This window comes from Lycium ferocissimum, chromosome 3, assembly GCF_029784015.1.
Source record: "Lycium ferocissimum isolate CSIRO_LF1 chromosome 3, AGI_CSIRO_Lferr_CH_V1, whole genome shotgun sequence".
Lineage (NCBI taxonomy): Eukaryota > Viridiplantae > Streptophyta > Magnoliopsida > Solanales > Solanaceae > Lycium > Lycium ferocissimum.
In genome coordinates this window covers 67,292,480-67,307,477 of record NC_081344.1, presented here as the reverse complement: position 1 = coordinate 67,307,477, position 14,998 = coordinate 67,292,480, and the positions used below count along the sequence as shown (strand labels likewise).

The 14,998-nt window shown below is 34.4% G+C and overlaps 1 protein-coding gene and 1 long non-coding RNA gene across 3 annotated transcripts; one reads left to right on the top strand and one right to left on the bottom strand.

Annotated features, from left to right (window-relative positions):
* On the top strand, nucleotides 1–8,144 carry LOC132050483 (ubiquitin-activating enzyme E1 1-like). Of its 2 annotated transcripts, none has more exons than XM_059441734.1 (7): nucleotides 1–253; nucleotides 1,639–2,012; nucleotides 2,802–3,019; nucleotides 3,884–4,678; nucleotides 5,371–6,239; nucleotides 6,513–6,945; nucleotides 7,368–8,144. In XM_059441734.1, exons 2-7 carry the CDS (start codon nucleotides 1,652–1,654, stop codon nucleotides 7,962–7,964), a joined length of 3,273 nt encoding a protein of 1,090 aa, XP_059297717.1. In that variant the 5' UTR covers nucleotides 1–253; nucleotides 1,639–1,651; the 3' UTR covers nucleotides 7,965–8,144. The 2 variants fall into 2 exon arrangements, with proteins under 2 accessions (XP_059297717.1, XP_059297718.1); XM_059441735.1 differs by having other exon boundaries at nucleotides 1,636–2,012.
* A 2,043-nt stretch (nucleotides 8,145–10,187) lies between these two features.
* Nucleotides 10,188–12,032, bottom strand: LOC132050481 (uncharacterized). The gene is made up of 3 exons (XR_009413424.1): nucleotides 11,991–12,032; nucleotides 11,749–11,826; nucleotides 10,188–10,682 (listed from the first exon to the last, which is right to left on the bottom strand). It is a non-coding gene; the product is annotated as an uncharacterized LOC132050481 (long non-coding RNA).
* Between the last annotated feature and the right edge of the window lie 2,966 nt (nucleotides 12,033–14,998).

Sequence of the window (14,998 nt, the reverse complement as noted above, 5' to 3'; positions counted from 1 at the left end):
ACGAGTCAACCTTCTGTCTTTCCCTGTTACAAAGGAAAGAAAGATAGATTCACGTAATGAAAACGCTAACTATTTTTCCGCAGTAGCCATAGTTAGGCACCTGTCCTCTAATACTCCCAAATCCCTAAACCAAAAAAAAATTCCATAAATACCCCTGACTACCCTCTACTATCGTTTTTTTTTTAGCAAATCCATGAAAATTCTTCTCCATAATTACTCTCTATTTCTTCACACATATTCTCTAATTTTATCGGTAATTTATTTCTTCATCTATAATAATCAGTTCTGCTTTTAAATTTTGCTATCACGATCCACTGAGATTTAGTCCTTTGATGTACTGATGTTTAGGAATAATGCACAATATTTGAAAAATATTTGTAAATTTAAAATTACATTAAATAAAACGTGATTGTAACATTTTTCATGTGATATTATATGCTTTTGAGATTTACACATATCCTCTGATTCTATCGGTAATTTCTTCATCTATTATCAGTTTGCTTTAAATTTTGCTATCACGATCTACTGAGATTTTAGTTCTGGAATTAATTGCAAGCGCGACTATATCTTCGATGCTCTCACGATCCATCAGATTCGTGTTGAAAAAATAAAATAAGTCATGTATTTTTTTTTTTTTTTGTATTATGTGCAAGTTTTTTTTCTTTTTTGCTTGATGATATACTGTGAAAACAAAATAAGTTATTATGATATACTGTGTTTGGAATTTGGAATCAAGTGTTATATTTGTTGGTGAAATGATATACTGAGATTCACCTGTGTTATTGTAGAAAAACATAATAATAATAATATGCCTTTTGTCTGTAAGCTTGTTTACTTGATGTATAGTATTTGGAATAAATTACAAATGACACAAAGTAAATGCTAGTTGTAATCATGCTTTTGCTTGCTATCACGGTGCACTTTGCTTGATATAATGTATTTGGAGTTAATCGCAAGCGACGATATTTTATTAGCCATGATCCACTACATTCATGTAAGGAACAACCAAAAATAAGTCATGTTTTTGAGTGTTCGGTGCAAGCTTACGTCTATGCTTGATATACGGTGTTTGGAATTTGGAATCAATTGCAATTGACAAGTGTTATGTTTGTTGCTCTCACGATCTACTGAGATTCAGCTGTGATATTGTAATTAAAAAAAAAAAAGAAGTAAAATAATATGGCTTTGTCTTTCGGTGCAAGCTTCTTTGCTTGATATACTGTATTTGGAATAAACTACAATCAAAACAAAGTAAATGCTAGTGTTAGGTATTTATGTTGTTATGATATATCGGATTATGTTGCTTTGAGTTTTTGTATTTCTTCTTTGCTTGATATACTGTATTTGGAATAAATTACAAATGAAACAAAGTGAATGCTAGTGTTAGGTATTTATGTTGTTATGATATATCGGATTATGTTGCTTTGAGTTTTTGCATTTCTTCTTTTCTTGATATACTGTATTTGGAATAAATTATAAATGAAACAAAGTAAATGCTAGTGTTAAGTATTTATGTTGTTATGATATATCGGATTATCGTGCTTTAGTTCATATGCATTTTGTGTCATCTGATCTTGCATTATTGAGTTGTTTTCTGATTTTGGTTGTTTCAATGGGTTTACGCCGAGCGTTTAGCAGTTTGTTGCACTATATGCTTCCTAGAAAGAGACCGGCAGAAGGCGTGGTAGTTGAAGGTAACAGTAGCAGTTGTGATCCAGAAAGTGCTCTCAAAAAGCGTAAAACTAGTTGTGTGATCTCTTCCTGCACCAAAGATAATACCAGCGGTTGCAGTAGTAACGAGGTCATAAATAATAATACTAACGGTAACCCTAGCAGCAGTAATATTGGTGAACGATCGGTTACAGAGATGGCTTTTGATGATGGTAATCCACATGATATTGATGAGGATCTCCACAGCAGACAGCTCGCCGTGTATGGCCGTGAAACTATGCGGAGGCTTTTTGCTTCGAACGTTCTTGTCTCGGGGATCCAAGGGCTTGGTGCTGAAATAGGTATTTATAATGTTTTTTAATGATTTTGTCTGTTCTTTTAGGTTTTTGAATTTATTCTGTGTTCTGTTAGATTGTTTGATGACTCCACATGTATGTTACCTATTAACATCTTTTGCAGACTGGAGACTTAGATTTTGAGTTCTGAATCGGGACGCCCAATTTGTTAACTTTTCTATTAACATGAGTGTAGTCTAGGATGTGTTTCTTGCGCGTTGCACAAGCTATGGTCTGTAAGCATTAAGTCCAAAGAGAACACACTTTTAGTGAGAGAGTCAGAAAAGTGCAAATGAAGGAAACCATTAAGGAGCCATTTGGCCATGAGAATTATTCACTTTTTTTCCGGAATAATTTTTCACTTTGTTTCAAAATCAGTGTTTGGTTATAAAATTTTTGAAATCCAACTTGGAGTTGGATTCCAAATTTGGAAAAGTGCTCCAAACTTGTTTTCCTACTGCATCTTCGTAAATTTCAAATAAAGTGCTCTCTTCTCTCCTTTGCAAAAAGTATAACCAAACACAACTCCAGCTTTATAAATTCCAAATAAAGTGAAAAATATTTGGAATCTGTGGCCAAAAGCCTACTAAAAGTTCTATGTAATGCAGTAGAAGACGTTGCATAAGTTACGTGTACCTGCACTTGTTAACTGCTGTTGCAATTGCACTAACTGTAGCTTATATAAGAAAGATTGAATTCTGGACTTTTTCTGGTGGCATCATGTCAATCAGGCTATATTTGGTATTTAGTGTTTCTTTGCATTTATGTGATATCTGTATTTCCATGTGATTGCAGCAAAGAATCTTATACTTGCTGGTGTAAAGTCTGTGACTCTGCATGATGAAGGAGAAGTGCAGTTGTGGGATCTGTCAAGCAATTTTATTTTCTCAGAGAGTGATGTTGGTAAGAACAGAGCACTTGCTTCTGTTCAAAAGCTACAAGAGCTCAACAATGCTGTAGTCGTCTCAACTTTGACTACGAAATTGACCAAGGAAAAGCTTTCTGATTTCCAGGTGAAGTGCCAGCTTTGTGTTTTAGCTTTTTCCAAGTTTATTCAACGAAAACTATATTTTTGCAATGATGCACGAGTTTGTCGCTTCGATTTGTATGGTAACTTCTGAAAGATGTGATAGATCGTTCAGAAGTTCTTTGGTGCAATTAATAATATTGCCTTTGATTTACCAACCAAAAGATTAAAAAAATCTAGAGATGTATGCTATTTTCATGCAAAAGGCGGATGATACTTATAAAAAAAGGTGGCTGCTTTTTTTTTTTTTCCCCACCTCTTGACATAGTATTATGGTGGATTTCTCTTTGGATTGTAAAAGTAATTCAGGAGCGCATTTTATCCTTATGCTGGCCTGGATGAATTTTAATCAAAGAAAACATGGTTAGTGAGGATTCATATAACCGACCCCTACTTGTTTGGGGTTGAGGTATAGTTTATAATTATAATTGTAGTAGTAGATTTGCTCGTATCTTTTGATGCTGCGTTGATTTGCATATTTTCGTGTCAATCTGTACTTACAACTGCTAGTATGATTTTTGGCTAGTGCTTCCTAAGTATCCAAATCGACTTGTGCGTTTGTGGTAGTATTTCTATACAAGGAGATATGTCTTAGTTGATAAAACAAGTTCCTTCAACCAGAGAAATCTAGAAGCATCGGGACCTTGGGAATGCAGTGTGCACTTACTTCCTTAATCATGCTAAATTCTTGCAATTTGTTCCTGTTGAGATATATCAATTTGCGAACTGTCTTTAATCTCCTTTTGCTAATTGTTTGGACTTTGGACTGGTAAGAAATTCTAATGTAACTGTCTAGCTAGACATCATAGTTTCATGCTAACACACTGAACACTATGTTGTTTTAATGCAGGCTGTGGTATTTACTAACACTGGCTTAGAGGAAGCATTGGAATTCAGTGATTACTGCCACAATCATCAGCCCCCTATAGCATTTATCAGAACTGAAGTGAGAGGTCTATTTGGTTATGTCTTTTGTGATTTTGGCCCTGAGTTCACAGTTTTTGATGTAGATGGTGAAGAACCTCATACGGGAATTATTGCATCGATTAGTAATGACAACCCTGCCCTAATTTCGTGTGTGGATGATGAAAGGCTTGAGTTTCAGGAGGGGGACCTAGTTGTGTTCTCAGAAGTACGAGGCATGACGGAACTTAATGATGGCAAGCCAAGAAAAATTAGAAGTGCAAGACCTTATTCATTTACCCTCGACGAGGACACAACAAACTTTGGTCCCTATGAAAGAGGTGGTATTGTTACTCAGGTGAAGCAGCCTAAAGTTTTGAACTTCAAGACACTGAGGGAAGCTATTAGTGATCCTGGTGATTTTCTTCTTAGTGATTTCTCAAAGTTTGACCGCCCACCTCTGCTGCATTTGGCTTTCCAAGCATTAGACAAGTTCAGATCAGATTTGGCACGGTTTCCTCTTGCTGGTTCAGAAGATGATGCTCAGAGGCTGGTCTCTATTGCCACCAATTTAAATGAAAGCAGGGGGGAGGGCAAATTGGAGGATATAATCCCAATCCTTTTACAGCAGTTTTCTCATGGTGCACGTGCCGAACTTAATCCAATGGCTGCTATGTTCGGTGGTATTGTTGGGCAGGAGGTTGTGAAGGCTTGCTCTGGGAAGTTTCATCCGCTTTATCAGGTTACAAATGCTGTTTTTATCTTCTGTCGATCGCATTTATATTTAGTTCTGTTTTTTAGAGTTCCTTTTCCAATCCCAACCCCCCTCCTCCTGCCCCACCTTCTACACCTTTTTTTTTTTTGGGGGGGGGGGGGGGGGTTGGGGTGGTGTGATTGTTGGGGGTGTCGAATGGGCGGGTCAAAATGGGTTGAGTTAATAAATGAGTGGGTCATTGACCCTCCAAAAAGTTACTTGGGCTGGGCTAAAATGGATTGAGCTGATATGGGCTAAAAAGCGGGTCATAACCCAACCCGCCCAATTCTACTAAGCTGTTAAATCTTTGTTTGATCTTTTATAATTTTTTAAGTACCTAATAAAACTATTTTTTTTAATATGGCTATATATAACATATCAAACATTAAAATGTTATTTTGAAAGTAATTTGATAAGGTTCTCATGGGTCACTTTGGGCTATATATCAGCCCAATTTTAAGATGAGCTGAAATGAGTTGGGCTAAAATAGGCTGAGCTAATTAATGGGCGGATTGGGTGGGTCATGTTTTCATGGGCTAAATTTGCCACTCGAAGGCGTGATTGTTTCAGTGGACAAATAATTTGGTTGCCTGATTATTTTTTTGAGTTAAGGGGGTCTGAAGGACACTGGCTTTCTTTAATATTTCCTCTTTGGTTTTTTGTTTTAATTTTGTTTACAGTTCTTTTACTTCGACTCCCTGGAATCACTTCCAACTGAGCCACTGGATCCTGGTGATCTTAAGCCATTGAATACTCGTTATGATGCCCAAATCTCAGTCTTCGGGCAAAAATTCCAGAAGAAACTAGAAGATGCTAAGGTGTTTTTGGTGGGATCTGGTGCCCTGGGTTGTGAGTTTCTGAAGAACTTGGCTCTAATGGGAGTTGCATGCACCGAACAAGGGAAATTAACAGTCACTGATGATGACGTTATTGAGAAGAGTAATCTTAGTAGACAATTTCTTTTCCGTGATTGGAACATTGGCCAGGCAAAATCCACTGTTGCTGCTGCAGCTGCAGCATCTATAAATCCCAAGTTTCGAGCCGAAGCTTTGCAGAACCGTGTGGGTCCCGAAACTGAAAATGTGTTCGATGACACTTTTTGGGAGAATCTTAGTGTGGTTATTAATGCACTTGACAACGTCAATGCGAGACTTTATGTCGATCAGAGATGCTTGTACTTTCAGAAACCACTGCTTGAATCAGGGACCCTTGGTGCCAAATGTAACACTCAGATGGTGATTCCCCATCTGACCGAGAATTATGGTGCATCGAGAGATCCTCCAGAGAAACAAGCACCCATGTGCACTTTGCATTCCTTCCCGCATAATATTGATCATTGTTTGACATGGGCACGGTCGGAATTTGAGGGCTTGCTTGAGAAAGTACCAGCAGAAGTCAATGCTTATCTTTCTAATCCAAGTGAATATACATCTGCACAAACAAATGCTGGTGATGCTCAAGCTAGAGACAATTTGGAGCGTGTTCTCGAGTGCCTAGATCGAGAAAGCTGTGAAACTTTTGAAGATTGCATTGCATGGGCACGCCTCAAGTAATACACAATACTCCATCTGTTTCGATTTGTTTGCATTACTTCCCTTTTTAGTCTGTTTAAGACCACAGGATTAAAGGGCATTTTAGTACATTATACAGGTCTTTAGTTTAAGATTACAAGATTCAAAAGTCTTCTTTACTTTCTTATAGTCCGTGCCAATCAAACCAAGACAAACAAATTGAAATGGAGGGAGCACCATTTTGCATTCGTCTTTTGCATTTAACTATCATAACGGTGTCTTGCAGTTTCTGACCTTTGTCCTTTTTCCAGGTTTGAAGATTATTTTGCAAACCGAGTAAAACAACTGATTTTCACTTTCCCTGAGGATGCTATGACCAGTTCTGGAGCCCCCTTTTGGTCAGCCCCTAAGCGATTCCCTCGTCCCTTGGAGTTCTCTTCTACCGACCACAGTCATCTCCATTTTATCATGGCTGCATCCATATTACGTGCTGAAACTTTTGGTATACCTATTCCTGATTGGGCTAAGCACCCAAAGAAATTGAGCGAAGCAATTGACAAGGTTATGGTCCCAGATTTTCAACCAAGTAAAGATGCGAAAATTGTGACCGATGAGAAGGCTACCAGTATCTCTACCGCTTCTATAGATGATGCTGCGGTCATCAATGAACTTATATCAAAGCTGGAGTGCTGTAAGAAGAATTTACCGCCAGGCTTCAGGATGAAACCTATTCAATTTGAGAAGGTATCAGTTTCGCGATCTTTCAGCTGCTATAATTGTGTTTTCTTTTTTCATGATATTCCCCCCTAATTGTCTAGTTTATGAATTGCTTATGTTGAAATGTGTGACCATCTCATCTAAAAGCTTAAGCGGTTAGAGAGGGCATACCTTTTTTATGCAATTTATATTCTCAACATGCACCCTCGCGGACCTGTCTCCCTTTTACCTCGCCAAGCCCGTGGAAATTCCTTTTGATAATGGTGCCGATTAAACTCAAAACTTAGTATCTCTTGCCTGTTCTAATACCATACTAAAGTGTCTCTCTCTCTCTCTTTAAGCTGTTATATATATATATATATATATATATATATATATTCTCAGCAGCACGATTCTCAGATGAATTTTCTCAGTTACTGATGTTTTCTTGATGTTTCATCTAATCACAGGACGATGACACTAATTACCACATGGATCTTATAGCAGCACTTGCTAACATGAGAGCGAGAAACTACAGTATCCCTGAAGTTGACAAACTGAAAGCTAAATTCATTGCGGGAAGGATCATTCCTGCAATCGCGACTACTACTGCGATGGCGACAGGTCTTGTTTGCCTTGAGCTGTATAAGGTTCTAGACGGGGGCCACAAACTGGAGGACTACCGGAACACATTTGCCAACCTCGCTCTACCTCTATTCTCCATAGCCGAACCAGTCCCGCCTAAGGTCGTCAAACATAATGATATGAGCTGGACTGTTTGGGATAGGTGGGCCATCAAGAACAATCCGACTTTAAGAGAACTAATCCAATGGCTTGCAGATAAAGGACTAAATGCATACAGCATTTCATGTGGAAGTTGTTTGTTGTATAACAGCATGTTTCCCCGACACAAGGAACGGATGGACAAGAAAGTAGTAGATTTGGCAAGGGACGTTGCTAAGGTGGAGATACCGCCATATCGCCGCCACTTGGATGTCATCATTGCTTGTGAAGATGATGAAGATAACGACGTTGATATTCCTCTGGTGTCTGTATACTTCCGCTAAGTTCTTCTCGGTGATCGATTCCACTATTTGTTTCAAAGTTTAGGATCATACAACTTGTATGGACTATCCTTCAGTCATCTATGTTCTAATAATGTATGATATACAGGGATATTATTTTCCGTAGCGACTCTGATCCTCGTACATTAATCGATGGTGCCTTGCAATATTTTGAACCTGCTATCCTGTTGTATATATATTCTTCGTTCTGTCGTTTTAGTTACTGTGCTGCTGTCAATTTAATTTCCCTTTTAGTGTGAGATTGTTCACATTGTCAGTCCCAATCCCGGATAAAGGAGGATGGTTGCCGAGGATCAATCGGAAACAACCTCTCTACCCCATGAAGCTAGGTTTTAGGTTTTATGGGTAAGGCTGCGTACATCTTATCATTTCCAGACACTACTCATGGGATTACACTTGGTTTGTTGTTAGTGTTGTATATAGGTGTAGTTGAGTTATTTTTCCTCGACAGTAATTAGTTTTTTAAAATTATGTGCAATAAACTAGAAGTTCGGTTATCATCACCCTCGAAAGTGGAAGTGAACTCCTTGTTGACGTAAATTTAAGCTGGCTGTAGATGGGCATGGCCTATATGTACACAAAAGTAATATTTGATCTATATATATGACGTACATTTTTCAATTAACCACTCTCTACATACATAGCTGTACTCCGAAGATTTAGTTTGACTATAGAAGTTTTATGATCGGGAATTATATTTTAGCCAAGTTTTGAGAAACCGGCATAAAACGGTCTATATACACGTTCTGGGTTAATAGATTTAGTACCCACGTTTACAAAATTTCAGAGTTAAAATAGCTCCTTTCTCATCCTCTTTGCAATTCCACTCTTTAATATTTATTTCTTATACGGTCGGTAATTCTCTCTCCTGAAAGTTGAACTCTCTACAATATCTCCTCCTAAAATCAGTCTATTAGAACTCTAGTACGAAAGTGAATTTCTCACAATAAATTCACTCTAGAACAATCATGAATTTCTCAAAAAATTTCTAGGGTTTCTGAGCCATTTGTTTGCTTGTACTACAAAATAGATGGGGAAGATTCTTTGAAGAAATTGATCAAGAATCAAGCTACTGATTCTAATTTCGAACATTTTGATTTTAAAGATTCCGATTTCGAAAATCCTCCACCCAAGTTTTCAAAATCTACACGTGAAAAATCATCAAGGTATGTGAATAAAAGTAAAATAAGATTGACATTTCTCCAGTTCAAGAAATGGGTAAATAAATTGCAAAAGACCCTGTTAATTCGAAAAAGAGGAAGTTTCGAGATAGCGACGTGGGTGGCAGTGACGGTTTAAAAGCTGCGAAGAGAGAGGCTCAAAAAAAAAAAAGGCGGAGATGAGCTAGCAATTCGTGAATTGGAGGTATTTATTCATGTAATCAGCCTTTTATTTTTTGACTAAACTTGCAATTTTGAGTTGTATACACCTTATGGATACATATGTTTGGTTTGTTATATTTTATTGCAGCTATATTTTTTTTTGTGTGTGTGTGTATGCATGCATGTATGCATCTATCTATATATCTCCGTGTGTGTATGTATTGCATACACCTTCTGGTTTATTCATTTTATTATAGTCACCTAATATATACATGTGTTTGGTTGTTTTTTTACTGCATATTTATTTTGTACACATTTTTTGTATACACCTTTTGGTTATACAGACGTAATGTATACACATGCTGGGTTTTGTTGCATCTGTGTTTTGTATACATCTATTGTACACATATGCTGGTTTGTATAATGGGGAATTATTTTTTGCTTGATTTTAGTTGGCTTTGCTCAGATATATTGTATACACATTATGGTTTGGATACATATGATTGTGTAGATAACAATCTCTTTTGAAGCTGAATTTGAATTTCATAATGCAAGAGTGCGGTTATTATGTCCCAAAGAATTAAAAATTCCCAAGTTGTCAGTTTAGCTCCCATGTAAATGTAGAGGTTGTGAAATCGTTAAAATCAACACTTAACGATGATCAGATTTACATGTTTAGTCAAACAATTTTTAGGTACTTCCTTCATATGCCAGAAGTTCATATTCAGAATCAATTGATAACTTACTTAATGAGAAGGGAACTGGTTCACGATCGGGAGGACTTGTTTTATGTCAAAATACATGAAAATAGATTGTATTTTGGATTAAAAGAATTTGCCATAATAACCGGTTTGCAATGTGACGGAGAGGATGATGTTGATGATTTTTTTGAGGATTCAAACAGGCTAAAGCAAACATATTTCCCAGGCAAAGTCAAAGTAGATAAGAATGACCTTGTGGAATGTTTTTCCAAGGAAAGGTGGCTTTCAGATGAAGATGCTGTAAAGATTGCTATTCTCTACTTTATTTACACATTCCTATTATCTGCCGTCACCAAAAGGATTTTCATAAGCGATCAATACTTTCACTTAGTTGAGAGCGGAGAATATAAGATTTTTCATGGGGAAACTTTGTTTTCAAAAACTTGATGAAATCTATTAGGAAAAAATTGTATCGTGTCAAAACCTTTCATAGGTTTGGTGGGTTATCCCTGGTGGGTTATCCCTGGCTTTGCAAATCTGGATATACGAGTGTTGTTCCAATGTCAATCCAGATATTGCAATCTGTGTTGCTAACAGAGTTCCACTGATACTGAACTGGAAAGTGATTAAGAAGAGTCCTACCACCGAATTTTTAGGCCAGTCTTTATTTAGCAAATCTGCTAACAAAATAAGATATGAAAAACTTGTACTTTATATTATTTATTCATGACTGTTTTTATTATCAGTTGTTTACAAATATTTCTGTTGCATTTGATGAATTGAGATCGTTTAAGCCCACTGATAATGATGCAAGTCACTGTAATGTCAATGACAAAAATCTCAAAGCTCCACATGAGAAAAAGATCAAACCTCAAAAGAAAGAGTCTATAGAGAAAATGTCCAATAAGGTAAAGGAGAGTTTCGAGGAAAAGGAAACGAGATGCAAAATTGAAGATGTAAGTTTTCTGTTAACTTTTTTTTTTTTTTTTTTTTTTTTTTTTTTTTTTGAGTTTTATCGCATAATTTATTGTTGTGAGTCATCAAATTATTTGCATGTAACATTTTCTATCTTGCTGTATCTAGCTTGGCAAAGAACTATCTTTGTTGAAGAAGTTCGTGTAGGAATCATTTGCTAAGTTGTTTCAGGCTGAGTCGAGCACGCGCAGTCTGAATAACGACGACCATCATCGGGGGAGCTTCATTCTACATTCAAAAAAACACATTAATTGTTCTAGGGAATTCGTTTTGAAGAGTGAGTTTGAAAAGTTAACTTGGCAATATTATAAAAAGGCTTAAAAATATTTTACCACTGATTTGAAAATGGTTATGAATATTAAAGTGTGTGATTTTAACGTAGGTGTAAGTATTTGTATTCTTCCTTCCTATATATCGTATTTCATGAGCTGTTTTTGATGGTTCAACTTTCAACAACTTAGCACTGAGGTTTGAGCTTTCAAGGATTTGACTTTTCAACATTCATTTGACAAATGAGCTCATGAGGTAAACAATTATGCAAATTGTATACATTTTCTTTTTATGGAAAATATGAAAATTTATTATCAAATCTAATATTAATAGTTGAAAAAGCAACTAAAAAAACAATATAACTTGAAAAGTCAAATGTTTTTTGTAAAGTTATATTTTTTTTTACTTGTTTTTTCAATTGTTAATATTGGATTTGATAATAAATTGTCATATTTTCCTTGAAAAGAAATTATATATACAATATGCATAATTGTTTACCTCATGAGCTGATTTGTCAAATGAATGTTGAAAAGTCGTCTTGACCAAATCCTTGAAAGCTTTAACCTCATTGCTAAGCTGTTGAAACCATCAAAAAAAGCTCATGAAAATATGTATATATATAGGAAGGAAGAATACAAATACTTGTACCTACGTTAAAATTAAACACTTTTAATATTCATAACCATTTTCAAATCAGTGGTAAAATATTTTTAAGCCTTTTTATAAGATTGTCAATTTACCTTGGCAAACTCACTCCTTAAAACAAACCCCCTCGAACAGTCGCCGCTCCACTTCAAAATCTATTTAAACAAATCTCCGACAAAAAACGACACCATTTTGTTAATTATTTAAATAGATTTTGAAGCGACTCAGTGAAACAACTTAGCAAACGACTCCTGCACGAACTTCTTCAACAAAAATAGTTCTTTGAAGTGGCTATCAAGATAGGTTGGGTTTTTGATTTTTTTTTAATTATTTAAATAGATTTTAAAATTAATTTTTCTTAAAATTAATTTTTTTTTTTTGACATGGCTTATTGTTATTTTACTTTTTTTCCATGTCCTAGAAACTCTCCTTTACCTTACGGGACATTTTCTCTGAGGGTTTTCTGATCTTTATCTTATGTAGAGTTTTGAAATGGTCATGACGTTGACTTGATCATTATCAATGGAAAATCTCAATTCATCAAATGCAGCAGAAATATTTGTAAACACTATACATAAATAGATGCAACAAAACTAACATGTATATACATTAGTTAGGTAACCAAAAGGTGTATACAAAAAATGTGTGCAAAATACATATGCAATAAAAAACAACCAAACACATGTATACATTAGGTGACTATAACAAATTGAATAAACCAGAAGGTGCTATACATACATACATATATATATACACACACACACAAAATATAGCTGCAATAAAAATTACAAACCAAGCATATGTATACATAAGGTGTATACAACTCAAAATTGCACGTTTAGTAAATAAAAGGCTGATTACATGAATAAAGACCTCCAATTCACCAATTGCTAGTTCATTTCCGTTATTTTGTTTAGCCTTTCTCTTCGCAGGTTTTAAACCTCACTGCCACCCACGTCGCTATCTCGAAACTTCCTCTTATTCGAATTAACAGGGTCTTTTGCAATTTGTTTATCCTTTTCTTGAACTTGAAAAATGCCAATCTTATTTTTACTTTTATTCTCATACCGATGATTTTGAATGTGTAGATTTCGAAAATTTGGGTCGACGATTTTCGAAATCAGAATGTTTGAAATCAGAATCAATAGCCAATTTCTTCAAAAAACTTTTCTTCCCCATCTATTTTGTAGTACAAACAAACAAATGGCTCAAAAACCTTACAAATTTTTTGAGAGATTCATGATTGTTGTAGAGTGAATTTATTGTGAGAGATTCACTATTGTACTAGAGTTCTAATGGGCTGATTTTAGGAGAAGATATTGTAGAGAGTTCAACTTCCATGAGAGAGAATTACCGTATAAGAAATAAATATTAGAGAGTGAAATTGGAGAGAGAATGAGAAGGAGAATTTTTTACGAGGGAGACACTTTTGAGTTTGAAAATCAAATTTTTTTTACAACACTAATAGTACGTTATGTTTGCATAATCACTTTTAGTCAAACTCCCAAATATCTTTTTTAAAATATAACGAAAAAGGGCAAAAATGCCCCTGAACTTTTAAAAAAGATACAAAAATACCCTTTATTCATCTATTTGCTAAAACTACCCCTCAATTCAATTTTTTGGATGATTTATGTCCTTAGACTAATGGACAACACTAATTTTTATTTTTTTTCAAAATCTGTAAAAACTAGATTTTTATAAAATGCAAAAAAATTAAATTTTTTTATGACTATAAAAATTGAATAAAAAAAAAAAAACATACATACATATATATTACACACACAAGAAAATTATGGAGTATTAGTTTTGCACATTTTTTAAAAAAAAATAATAAGTTTTTGATTTAAAAATTGAATTTTTAAAAAAAATGGGGTTTCATGAATAAAAAAAGTTTTCCAAATTTAAAAAAATTCCACATGTTTTAATGAAAATCCTTTCTCTTCGCAGTTTTATATATATATATATATATATATATATATATATATATATATATATATATATATATAAAAGGCTTACTACATTTGTTTTTTAAAAAACGGGTTTTGAAAAAATTATTTTTCCTTATTCTACAAATAACGATGATTTTGCATGATTTCTTTTTAAAAAATAAATCAATTTTCGAAATAAAATGTCATGTGTAATTTAAATATTTTAAAAAAAAAAACAAAATTAGTGTTGTATTTTTAGTCAAAGGGAATAAATAGCTCAAAAAGTTGAATTTTTGAGAGTTTTAGCAAAATAGATGAATAAAGGGTATTTTTATACCTTTTCTAAAAGTTTAGGGGCATTTTCGTTCTTTTCCGTTAAATTTTAAAAATATTTGGGATATTAAGAAGTTCATCACTTATGCAAAGATAATGTACTATTAGTGCTCTATGTGAAAAATATTAGATTTTGTCTAACAAAGATAATGTACTATTTTGGTCCTTTTCTCCTATTTTTACTCCAGAAATTTGTGAACGTGGATACTAATAGCCTGCTTGGCCAAATTTATTTTTCCCAAAAAGTGCTTATTTTTTCAATAAATGCTTATTAAAAAAAAATGAGGTGTTTGACTAAGCTTTTGGAGAAAATAAGTGCTTCTGGGGAGTAGCAGAAATAGTTTTTCAGAAGCTAAAAATAATAGTTTTTGACTAATAGCACTTTTTTCGAAAAGTACTTTTGAGAAAAATAAAAGCTTGGCCAAACACTAATTGCAGCTCAAAAGTGCTTTTTAAATTAATTGGCCAAACACAAATTATTTTTTGTCAAAAGTAATTTTTTGTAAAGTACTATTTTTAAAAGTACATTTTAAAATAAGCTGATTTTAGAAGCTTGGTCAAACATACTTTAAATCTTTTAACCTAAAACGTGTACATTGGCTATTTTATGCCAGTTTCTTAAAACTTAGCTAATACTTCCTCCGTCCCACAATAAGTGTCACTTTAGTTAAAATTTTTTGTCCCATAATAAGTGTCGCCTTAGGAAATTAATGCATATATTGACAAAATTTTTCCTACTTTGCCCTTAGACAAAAACTGACAAATTTATGTATTCAAGACAAAAAGCACATAGAAACTTGGTATTGTTGGATTTTCAATGTTAAAAGGCTTACTTTTCA